We start from the raw sequence: 13,104 nt of genomic DNA on the forward strand, positions 1-13,104 counted from the left end.
GCTGCCGCTTAGGCTCTTTCCTTTTAGAAGGAAATAATAATAATATTAATAAGAATGAAAATGGCGCAGTGGTAGCCTCGCCGCTTTGTAATCAAGGGGTACCGGGTCAGATACCCGGTGTAGGCACATACTGGTTCGGATCCCACTTTAAACTGTAGGTTCAATCCCGATTAGCCTTACTGTGCACAATGTGGACTTTACACACCAACTCAATCAATCAATTTTGTGACAATATTTTCAGTATCTTAATCCTTTCATCAAGTTTTATTTTCAAATATTAGAGACAAAGAATTCTAAAGTATGTGGCAGTACTAATATGCCTTTTTGCTGGAGTCAAAAATCTTCAAATGGGCTTTCAAATTAAGGCCACAGAGGGTTGAAACACGCCTCCTGCGCCAGAGCGTTCCTCTCCCAGTGATGCCCGTGTGACGTGTCCCACGTGGTCCATGAGGATGCTGCGCCTGGTGAAAGTGAAAGGGCATCTGGAGGGTGGACTCTCGGGGCAGTAAATCAGAGCTGGGAAGGCCAGGCTACCGTTTCTGCATATATATAAAGATCTTGTGTTCACCACATCGTTTGTTGTGCCTGCAGGAAGAGCATTCTTCTATCTACAACATGGCTGTATCTTTGGTAAGAGAATATTTTGTTCCGTAGAACAGACTTGTAGAGTTTTTTCGTTGGGCTTTCTTGTATTCGAGTTACTACTTGAAGATTTTTCGAAGATATCTGTCGTTCCCAAGACGTAAGCGGGCCTCTCCAAGTGCTGTCGCCTTGTACTCTAGGGGTCCGTCTGTTCGATCCCCAGTGGAGGCACATCGGTTCGGACCCCACTTTAAACTGTAACTCCAATACTGATTGGCTTATCCGAGGGTGAAGAGGACATAAAACCAAACTTTAACAAGTTTTTTCTATAAAGACACACATTAATGCTATAAATTCTCTAACAATTTATATAGGTTTAATAATGTTTTGCAGACCTATGGTAAAGGTAAGGTAAAGTTTCCCGATCGGGCCATGAAGGCACGTTTAGGGGATGGTTAGGACCGACACATTCTCGATCTCGGCTATTTTGGAGGTGATATGATCGGCACCAATCCCCGACTGCCTTTACGCCCCCAAGCTTGCTCCGAGGTAGCCATTGATTTGAGGCTGGGTGAGCTCAAGAGCCGCTATATGATAGGACAAGGGTGGAAATGTTTCGACATTAGATCATTCACCCCGAGAATCGAACCCGGGTCTCTCGCGTGGCAGTCAGATGCCCTACCGACTAAACCAGCGCAGGTACTGAGAAATTGCTTTCTAACGACGCAATTAGTGTTCACTACCATTGTATATTAATATGGAGCCTCGCTGGGCGAATACTGATTGATTTGGTTTGATTGATTTGGTGTTCTAAGTCCACTTTATGCACAGTATCGGGACCGGACCTACAGTTTAAAGTGGGATACGAAACCACTATGTGCCTCCACCGTGAATCGAACCCGGGAATCCTTCATTACAAGGCAACGACGCTACCACTGCGCCATCTGGGAGGCCGCTGGGCGAATACGTTGAATTGTCGACTCATTCTTTCTCTAAAGCCGGTCCCAGGTTCAAGTCCTGGCGTAATCTATTTTACATAATCAGACTATCATGCTCATCGTCACGGTTAGTTGAAGTTGCAATAAAGCGACACTGAATAAGAAAAATCATCACGACTAGCCTAAAGAGGGACAGATGCGCCTTGGAATATGAAAAATGCACGTACAAAATGAATTTTTCATGATGGTGATAATAAGAATTTCTTCCACAATTCACCCTCTCCACGCAATCCCGCTCCCTCTCACGTGTTCATTGGTGGAGCAGAGACTTGTTTTCGTTCACTTGCTCCAGAGATAACTGAGACAGGGTATTATATACCCTTTTATTATTGCTTCCAGTGTTCAGACAAGGTGAATATCTTAAATGTTTGATAGAGCAAAACCACATTGTTGTATTGTATTTACGTTATTTTGCCTTGTTTTTCTAATCGCGATTATGATGATGAGTGATGATAGAATGAAATTGATGAAGGGACACTCACAGAGACCCATGCCAGCTCGGAATTCGAATCCGGAAGCCCTGGAGAAACAGCGTGCTGTGGTTACCATCACGCCACGGAAGCCGGCAAGGATGAGTGATGATCAGATGAAATTGATGAAGTGACACTCACATAAAAACACCCAAGCCACGCCCACACCAGAGCAGGAACGTTCTTGGCGAGATCGAAGGTCGACCACAACGGCCGTGGCCACCAAATCTGCAGCAAAAACATTAAGTAAAACTTATAACGTTCAGTTTCATTGACTGGTTGATTTGTTATTTCGAGTCACGGATACTTTTGGGGTTTAACGGTCATATTGAGATACAATGCAATCATAACGATTTTGTTCAAGGTTCAGGAAACTATAACTTATAGGTCTAATGGGTTATTTTGGGTTCCGATGCAGGACCAAAACCCTCTTTCTTTCTAGCACAATTTAAATCCGGTCCTAGTTGCGCATTGTTTCATTGAGAAAAGGTTCCTGGACCGTATTTAAATTCATCGGGTCGGGAAAGAAGGTTCCTGGAGAAAATTTGAATTCATCCGGAAAAAAATGTTCTTGCACCGTATTTAAATTGATCCAGAAAAAAGGTTCCTGGACAGAATTATTAAAAAGGTTCCTTACGGTCCAGAACCCATTTAAGCTTGCTGATTTTCTCTCCTGGACCGGAATTGAATTTATTTAAAATACCTGGACCTTTAACAACCCTCCCGACAAGTGTCCGTGACTCATCTATGATGTAAACAGAGACCGGAAGTGGCAGATAACGAATGCCACAAAGCGGTCGTTGCCTTCCTCATGGGTACCATCCCAACAATTGAAGACTAAAATTGATAAACGCTGTAAGTGCCACAAGAATTCAAACACCGTTTTCCACGTTAAACTGTGAAATGTGCCATGGTTGATAATGTGGTAAACGTGAAAAGTGGCTGGTAGCCTTCTAAGGAGTTCAAAGGACGTGTAAAAAGGCACTAGTGTGAACTTTCGTACAGGCTGATGTGCTTAAGGATGCGATTTCCCAACACTTTTGCTTTTTGCACTTACAACGTTTAACACTTTTTGTGCTCAATTCCTGGAGTGAAAGGCAATGACTGCGGAAAAATATAGAACACTACGAATACACAACAGTATCCCACCCACACAACCAACTCTAGCGGCGTGTTTCATTATATATTTATATAAATATAAGCAATGAAAATAGTTCAGAGTGTTGAATTGTTTTGAAATTACTCATATTTGACTGTACTTCTTCTTACAGCTGTCCGCTCTCTTGGCTGTAGCTGCCGTTAACCAAGGGTTTAGCGAACCTTTGGGACCTGCAGCCGGTCCACCGTCCGCTGTTCCTCGTCTTGGTGTTCCGCCGTCCCCAGTCCATCATCTTGGTGTTGGTGCTCCACCACTGGGGCCAACACCCCTCAGAGCTACTGGATACGCAGTACCACAGGATTATCCGGATGTAAGTACAGTTTCTTGGTGTGCCCACATTAATTTCTGTTGACCCATAATATCGAGAAATTTTAGTAACGATACCAGTATTATATTTGTAACACTCCATTGCAGGGGCATGATTGTATCAAATACATAAACCTTCATAAACTCCACAGATAATAATAATAATATGAATACCATAAACATTATTTTCCAATTCTCCAGGGTTATTACTATTTCTTGATTATATAAATGAATACAAATACGAAAATTCGAAAATACTCGTGGAATTTGCATGTGAAAAGTAGACGATATGACTTTTTATTAAGTTCTGATAGGAATATAGGAAGCATATATAGAGTGAGTGTACACACACACACACACCCCCACACACACACACACACACACACACACACACACACACACACACACATACATACATACGTGAGAGAGAGGAATATATAGAGAGGAGGGGACGTACAAAGTAAAATGAGAAAAATAATGATTTAGCAGAATATTTATTAATATTGAATGCAGAAATATTCATTTCTTTTTATTCATTTTCGTTCTACAAAATTTTCAAATATTTCTTTAAAATCTATGTTACGTGTTGAATGTTATCTCGTTGATATCAAAGGTCAATATGTCTTGTGCTGTATCAATAACTTTTTATTATGTTGAACTTGTAAATGAATGTCTGCATCAACAATAACAATCATAAAAGTTAATAATTGACGTTGAAGGGGTTCAAAGTGAATTAACAAATTCAAACCGAATCAAGAGATTTTCGAAATTAACATATCGCATTTCTTAGAAATATTTATGTTTTATTCCTTACTCGTGCTAGCATGCTGTTTCTGGTCAACCATTTACTATTCCACGCGTACTGATGTTGTTAACAAACATTATTTGATACATCCATTCTTGTAAGTGGAATTTCAATCTAATTCTACATGGATGGTATACACTTCCAGTTTTACTGTGTATGTTTCGGCATAATATTCATTGTGAAATACACGTACTATGAGAAGAGAAATAAATGTCGAATACAGAAAACACAAAATACACACTTAGGAAACAGCACTAGATCCATTATGTTAATGAGAATTTCTTTGTCAAAGTATTTATACATATAAGAGTTCTATAGAGTCCTTTGACGTTGTCCTTGCAAATAATATACTTGCACGGTATATGACGATTAAGCTACCATGTGATTTGGGTTGCCAACTTCAGGGATTTACAACTGGTTCCTATTCCATGTTCTCATTACTTATTACTTTACAACTGAACTTCAAGTCACTTAGCTTGTGTTTATAAATTAGTCGAAAGCTTGGGTTATGGGTTTGAATGAGGAATGTAAGGCACGATGAGCTATGTTATTCCTATCACATGAATTTGTGTAACGGCAGGAATTTAGAATTATGTTGATGTTTATGCTTACTTCTATAACTTTCAGGCCTACCCTGCCTACTCATTCTCGTACGACGTAGCAGATCCTGCAACTGGTGACGTGAAGAGGCAAAGCGAGTCACGTGATGGCGACACGGTGCAAGGCCAGTACAGCCTTGTGGAAGCCGACGGAACGACCAGGACGGTCACCTACACGGCAGACAGCGTGAACGGTTTCAACGCCGTCGTGGAGAAGTCAGGCACCCCTTATCCAGGTCCAGGAGCCGCCCCTGTTCGCGTCGCACCTCATCCGGTGGCCGGTCCTCACCCAGCAGCAGTCCCGCACCAAGTTCACCCACTACCCGCTGCCTCACCCGTGCGAGTAGCAGGGCAACCCGTCCCGTACTCGCCCCTGTCCCATCGCCCATCCGGTTTTCAACCTCACCCAGCCGTGGGCGCAGGAAGACTCGCTCCATCAGTTGGGGCCCCCTTCCTCGGGCATCGCGGTTACTTTGCACCGCAGGCAGGGCACGGTTACTTCGCTCCGCAGGCAGGGCACGGTTACTTCGGTCCTCAAGGTTACTACGGACCTGGTAGAGCAGGGTCCCAACCTGGACATTACCGGTCACCCTATCAGACTGGATACCCTTACAACTACCCATACGCATACTGAAAACCTCCATGTAACAATTTTCCGCAAACAATCTCATAAGGGTCTTCGGACAGAACACCTCTATGTGACGAAATATCTGCTCTTCTACTCTTCTACACAGAATTATGATGGTCCTAGCATCTAGTCTACAAAAAGGGTGAATTTTTATTCATTTGCATTGTGCCAAAATACTAGAGTATGGTAGTTGACACTTATAGATACCCACTTTTCCTAATATATCTATTTCAGATTGTTTCCCTGTTTCCTTCACGCAGAAATTAGTAATCTATTACACACATTCACAAACATACACACACACATCCACACTCATCATTTTTAATTACCTTTCATTCATCATAATCTGTGGTTCAGAAAAGATAGAAGGAACAATATTTCTCTTAGTCCAAGAATCTTCACATTTACACGTTGCACATACATTTCTACACCCTTAAACACAGACACGTTAACACATACACGCATTTTTCTATGACAATGAAGGAAATTTATTTCTGCACAATTTAATCAAGCAATGTGAAATAGGAATATTGCCAGTGACCCAGCTTGCCAAAAAAAAAAAAAAGAAACACAATAAATTCACATGAGGATTAGTGCTATAAGTTTGTACAACACAATGTATAAAATACACTAATTTACTTTTTCTATAAACCAATTTTCTATACCTTTATTTGGACATCTCTTAATCTGTACTTATGGTATAAATATCATCATTGTCAAACCTTACATCAAGATCCTTCTGAAGTCCATAGTGCCAAATAACTTGGTTGAAGTATCCCTACGATTTTTTCAGCCAATGCTTTTGCTGGTAGCAATATATATATATTACGTATGTATGATGTAGGTGTAGTTGTGCTTGCTATTATGTGAATAAATATTAGTGAAATATATGTACTCCATTATATTTGGATGGAAGTAAACAAAATAAACTAAAAAAGTTGGTGTTTCATTGCTCCCTATAAAACATAAGTGCATCCAGTAATTTACCACATGATTGTTAAAAAAAACAAAAACGCGACAGTTGGCAAATATCGAATTAAATGTACACTTATTACATTTGTTACCAAAAAGCAATGATAAACTTATGGTTCCAAGTGTGGTGGAGGGGGAGTATTTGAAACATTTCTTTGAAAAGCCCTCTAATTTAAAAATGTGAGTCTGTTATATATATATATATATATATATATATATATATATATATATATATATATATATATATATATTGTGTATGTATTATTTTGAAAAGAACCCAAGTGGTAAATGCTAAGTCCACTTAGAGTGACACCCGATTACTATTTAGGTATTTGAATAACTTTGTAAACGAAGGTCATAAATGGTAATTAGGCATTGTGTATTCCGCCAGCCCCCTAGAACGCAGCTATGTATGTTTTATGTTTTATCCACCTTTACAATTCCAGCCCCCTTTGAAAAAAATCCCGTGTATGCTAGTGGTCACTTTACAATGTATAATCTACACGCTTCCATGTTTTATGTTGCTACAAGATGTAGATGTTCAGTATCAAGCCCGTAGGCAACCAGGGTACAGGGGGCTCAGCCCCATGGCATCATCGTCAGGCCTCCTTGCATTGTCGTTAGCACCTGGTCATTAGGTAAAACTATTGTGTAATTTGTTTGTAGTGACAAGTGAAACTGTAGACAGCGGATATTATGTGCTCATAACTTGATGAAAGGACAAATTCACAGAACGAAGATCAGCTATCACATTCCTTCATCTTGTTTATGAACTGAAGTCTAAGTAGCGGAAAGTACTGGGTGTCCACAAATGATTGAAAGCGGTTTCATGATGTTACTGTACATGTATTATTGAACGTATCACGAAGTAACTTTGCAGTATTGTAGAGAAACTCAACAAGTTTTGTGACACATTACAAGTAATGGAAGTTTTCTGTTCACCGTGGCGCCGTTGAGCATATTCGTGACTTTCCGGAACTCAATGCTTTTTGTACAATCTCAAAATTTAGAGTTTACGGTCGCTTCTTCTTCAGCGAACAATCATTACAGAATACGGGTATCTTGAAAATTGGCTCATGCCACAGTTGGAGACAGACAATGAGAACTTTATCCACCAGTTGGATGGTGCTCCGCCCCAGTTCCATCACGATGTCCACAAAATCTTAACCACCAGAGTATCAAACCGATGGGTCGGTCGTTGTGGAAATGACGATCAACAACTGCTGTCATTGCCTCACGGTGACTTTTTTGTGTGTGGGGTTATGTGAAAGATCTAGTGTTTGTGCCTCTATTACCGAGTGATCTAGCAGAAGTGCGGGCTCGTATCATCAGTGCTTTTAATCGAATTCATAGGTACATGCTTCATCGCGTTTTGGAAGAACTTTATTATGAAGTTGATGTTTGCAGAATCACGAAGAGGAGGCATATCGAACACTTGTAATGTGCCACAAAACTTGTTGAGTTTCTCTACAAAACTGTAAAGTTACTTCACAATATGTTCAATGATACACGTACAGTAACATCGTGAAACTGCTTCAATCATTTGTAGACACCCTGTATTTAGTAGGTTGTATAGAGTTTAGAATGTTCTTGCATAGCAGGGCCGTAGCCAGGCTGAGCTCCCCTTTGACATTAGGTAAAACTATTTTGTGTAATTTGTTTGCAGTGAAGAGTGAAAATGTAGACAGCAGATATTATTTTGCTCACAACTTGGTAAAGGATAAATTCACAGAACGTAAACTTCATCTTGTTTATGAGCTGAAGTCGAAGTACAGCAAGTATTTAGAAGATTCTCTAGACTATAGAATGTTCTTTCACTTAGGAGCTTCTTTATCTGTATCTTTGCTGCCCCTGTTGGGGTCTTTAACGTCATCATCCACATTCCTTTCATATCTGCATCAAAGGTAACAGTTCCTACATTTTGGGAACGAATGGAAGTTTTATTTCTTCAGCTGAGGGTGGAATGTACGGTAGGCACTATGATTGAATATTGTGCATTTTTTTGTATGATATAAATATCTGTATCATCAAAAGTAGTGTGTAGTATGTGATAAGGGATGATGTCAATACCAATTAACACTTCAAGAGATGTTTTAGAAGATACCTACAGAAAAATGCACTATTTGTGTGATATTTCTAAATTTTATATTAACTTAATGACCCCCCAACACACGCACAAATAATTTACCTTCATTTAACACTGTTAAACTTTTGAAAATGGACTTGGTTTACAAAGCCCCACCTGATAACCCATGAGCCCCCTGGAGATCAATTCTAGCTACGGGCCTGTCAAGTACTCGTATTTACTAAGATGAAATTATAGTGGAGCATTTGTTGGTACACTGTTAAATTAAATCCGTAGATCGAGCAGTTACTGATAGTAGGTGTTTCAGAAATAATTGAGGGGATACAAAAAGTTATTACAAGTAAACTATTGAACTTACGTTAATGAAACCAGTCCAGAACGATCCAGGAAAGCAAACAGTTTGTGTGTGTTTGTTTTGTTAAGCTAAGAGTTCATATCCCTTCCGCTAGGCGACACTCAAATCACCCACATCACTCACAGTTTTTTGTGCAATGTTTTTTGTCTCCAAGATCGACGGACTTTACACCGCTGAATAAAAATCTGTATAAAATCGGTTTGGGAATGTGAATTGACAATGATAATTTCTTTTTTAAAACAGATGCAAAGAGCTTCAAAACAAGACCAGTAGGGAAGGTGGGGGACTTTGCAACACTTTTCAGTTTATTTTTTTTTATTCAAAAACTGTTACAGTTGGAACAAGTTACAAATATGCTATGAAATAGTACATCTTTTGGCTACTTAAGAAACAAATATGAAATTTTAATTTTGAACCTCAAGTGAGAAAAGTCTGTTAATTTAAAGCAGGTCCGAGTGTTGCTATGTGCCCCATGCATGGGGTAAGTTGCAACAGTGTTTGGGGTACGTTGCAACAGGGATTATGCGTTGTCTGAATGACACTATTTGCAATCAATGCACACATAATAAGAATTTCTCTCCGCGCACAGCCAATGGGACCACATTTTGCATTGCTTGCACTGCACCCAGTCTTCTTCTTCTTTGTAGGATTCTCCACACACTAAACAGTGATATTCTTTGCAAGAACTTTGGAATAATGTTTTCTTGCACATAATTTTCTTCTTGCTCTTTTCCTTTGCACTACTCTTTTTTGCATCTTCCAAAGCCTTTTATTCAGGTGTGTCTGTTAGAATGGCACTTCGTTTACGTTTACGATTCGTCGTTTTCCTGGGTTCAGCCTTTGGGTATGGACGAACATTTTCAGGAGAGAAGGAAACTTTAGGTCTACTCACTACTGAAGACATTTGTGTGCCACTTGGACCCGGCATTTCAATTTGCGAAAGCAAATGTTCATTTTGAACATCACCTGAAGATGATTTAGTTGGCAGTGCATCGCACCTGGCAGTTTGGACTATGTCATCACTATCAGATACGGGAGGCCTACTATCGACCTGTCCTGCTGGATTTGGTCGATCTGAAACGAAACACGACGCAAAGTCGCTTTCTTGGAATACCTCAGAATTGAAGGGAAATATTCCTGTTTGAACAAAACCTGATGTTATGTTGGTAGGGGTAACTGTATTCAAAAATGCTGTTTTAACTATCTGTGGTATGTCGTAGATTGTAAGAGTTTTTCCTGGATTATTCTTATGCCAAGAATCAATTGCTCGGCCACACACTTTCTTAAATGGACCAAAAACACTGACATCTAACGGTTGTAGTCGGTGCGAACAGTGTGGAGGAAATGACAAAAGGGTAATATTATTATTTTTGCATTCATCTAAAGCTTCACAGCTGAGATGGGAAGAGTGATTATCCATGAAAAGAAGCACAGGGGAGTTTTCATTAGGATTCACCTGAGAAATGAAGTGTCGAATGAATTGGACAAACGTTTCCTCAATCATCCAACCTGAACCAGTAGCTGCTCCAATGCAGTCTGTTGGGCCATCTCGAATGAAATGGTCCCGAAAGTTCTTACGTGGAAATATTAGCATTGGAGGTATAAAAGTCCCTTGAGCACTAACTGCCACTGCAACTGTCACAAGTTCACCTCTTTCTGCACTCCTCACTATGACAATCTGTTTTGTTCCTTTTGGAGCTACAACCTTATTTGGTTTCATGACAGTTGTGACACCAGTTTCATCCATGTTCCAAATTCGTGAGGATGAATAATTGTTTCTGGACAGAACTTCGGAAACTTTGTCAAAAAACATGCGCACATTTTCTTTGTTGAAACTGGACATTCGTGCTAAAGAAGTTGATTCAGGAAAGCGCACCGAAAGATCTTTGTTTCTCTGTAGGAATCCCCTGAACCATTCAATACCAGCCATTCCGTTTACAGACCACGATGAAGGAGCACTTATATCAAACTTAACTGCATAGAGATGAGCCAATTTTCGCACTTCCTGTGGTGTTAATCCAAACATAATCTCACTGGAACGCTGCAAGTACATTTTGAAGATATTCTCTTCTTCCTCTGAAAACACTTTCCACGGTTTCGCATAACCACAACTTATGTTCTGTCCCTCACGAGGACCACTTTCTTGTAATTTCCTCTTTTGTATGTATCTTGAGACGGTTGAATAATGAATGTTGAACTCTGCAGCCACTTGTCTTAAGCTGACATTTTTGTCATCTTCGTGTTCCAGGACTAAATTTGCTGCTCTATCCATCACATCAGGCGGTGTAGTCCCCTTTTGGGTCTTCCTCTTGTAGTTCCTCATCTTGGAGGCTACCTGAAACAATAGAAATAATAATAATAATAATAATACGGCAACAATTATACAGCAATTCGACAACAATAGTTTCGGCGGGAACATAAGAAGGAACAATCTTTTAAAAATAAATCTGCAAGACGAAAGAGACCATATCAGAAAGCATAACAATATTAATGTTTCGTGCTGCTAGTAGAAATTACATGCACATGATTATAAACAAAAATTCATTCACAATTTATCTAGCACTACTTAGTGAAATATAGTGTTTTCTTGCCGTACTGACGTGCGTGTAATTTTGTATAAGAATAAATAAGTGAAAATTCAAAATGTGTGTTGGTTACTGAATATAGGACTAAATATATGCGATCACATTTTTCTTTTACTTGAAAATATTGTAAAATTAGTAAACAATAAACCGTATTTCGATTTATCACATTCGCGACAGTGAACAATTACATTCAATATCTTATTCAAGCGCTGGTCTGTCATGGGGCAGTTTGCAACATTGTGGGGTTAGTTGCAACATCTGTTGCAACTTGCCTCACCGACATGTTTGATTACGAAAGCTATTCTTGCCTCCACAAAAATTGCATAACATAAAAAGCAATATCACTTTCCACACCTTCAATAAACATGCTTTCAATTGACCACATGTCGCATGCTGTGGTCATTTATAGGAATTGCGTATTAAAAATTGTAAGAGATTCTTAAAAATTACTCACCGTCCTCAAAATTCTTCTTTCTTCCTCCATTCTGACAACATCTGAAAAACTGGTGTAACGAACGGTTCATCAGAGACACCTACCAACGTGTGTTGGAACGACAGTAAGCGCAACGCAGTAGAGCCATCCTACATAACAGAAAAAGCACTGTTGCAACGTGCCCATGTTGCAAAGTGCCGCACTTTCCCCTATTGTATTTGTAGGACTACCAAATACCAAGAAAAAGTTGTTTGACAAACTTGAAAATAACGGTATTTTGAGAAATTAGTAATTGTGTTTAAAACCTTTCTGCCTGCACCCTACTAGAGTTTCATAACGATCGAACAACCCGCTTTTAATTTACAGAATTTCAAAGATATCGATCGTTTGCAAAACTCAAAAAGACCTGCCCATATTCGAAAAAAATTGCCTACCATAGTTTAACGCAGAATTGAATAAACTAAATTTTGATGTAACTAATTTTTATGTAGGTCTACTGGTTAATTTTTAATTGGAGTCCAAACTCGAGTATCTATAATTTTTAATCCGATAGTAGAATATCGAGTCGATGTGTGCCGTGTCAGTCGTGGTGCATACATTGAATATTTGTAGGTGTGTGTGTGTGCGTTGCTCGTAAATTCAATAGTTTACTTGCAATACATATTTATAACCCTTCAATTATTTATGAAACGCCCGGTACAAGTTGGGCAGGGTGGCTGTATGGGAATTCAAATCTATGTTTTCTTGTTGTTTTAATTTTTTAAATTTCATTAGGGATATGTGAACTCACCATTTCTTCATTACACTACACACACATAACTGAGTAAACGCACTGAATGATATAACCGAATTCCACCTCCTTGGGGGAATGGTAAAAGTAGCACGCTACGAAGTCGGAGATAGTAGGTTCGAATCTTGAGTAGGCATGTATATGTTTGTTTTGGCCCATTCATCTGTTTTATGAATTAACCATACATATTCATTGTCACGCTTAACCTAAAAAGTACAGAAGCCATGAAAATAATGAATTAACAGAAAACACCTGCGTTGGTCCTACTGAGTGAGCTGTGAAGAGAAGAACCTGGTACTACTATACAAATACGCGTATGCGTGTTCTGAACCTGTA

At 39.4% G+C, this 13,104-nt stretch overlaps 1 protein-coding gene across 1 annotated transcript; it reads left to right on the forward strand.

The window, feature by feature from the left end:
- Positions 1-592: 592 nt before the first annotated feature.
- Positions 593-6,103, forward strand: LOC146002070 (uncharacterized). The gene is made up of 3 exons (XM_083139785.1): positions 593-630; positions 3,322-3,519; positions 4,948-6,103. Exons 1-3 carry the CDS (start codon positions 616-618, stop codon positions 5,551-5,553), a joined length of 819 nt encoding a protein of 272 aa, XP_082995911.1. The 5' UTR covers positions 593-615; the 3' UTR covers positions 5,554-6,103.
- Positions 6,104-13,104: the final 7,001 nt, after the last annotated feature.

The sequence above is a fragment of the Lepisma saccharinum genome, chromosome 18 (assembly GCF_977018435.1).
Source record: "Lepisma saccharinum chromosome 18, izLepSacc3.1, whole genome shotgun sequence".
NCBI lineage: Eukaryota > Metazoa > Arthropoda > Insecta > Zygentoma > Lepismatidae > Lepisma > Lepisma saccharinum.

What these genes read in the sequence shown, in the direction of transcription:
- LOC146002070 (XM_083139785.1), top strand. An exon ending in TACCACAGGATTATCCGGAT is followed by an intron (nt 3,520 to 4,947) that starts GTAAGTACAGTT and finishes TATAACTTTCAG; the next exon opens with GCCTACCCTGCCTACTCATT.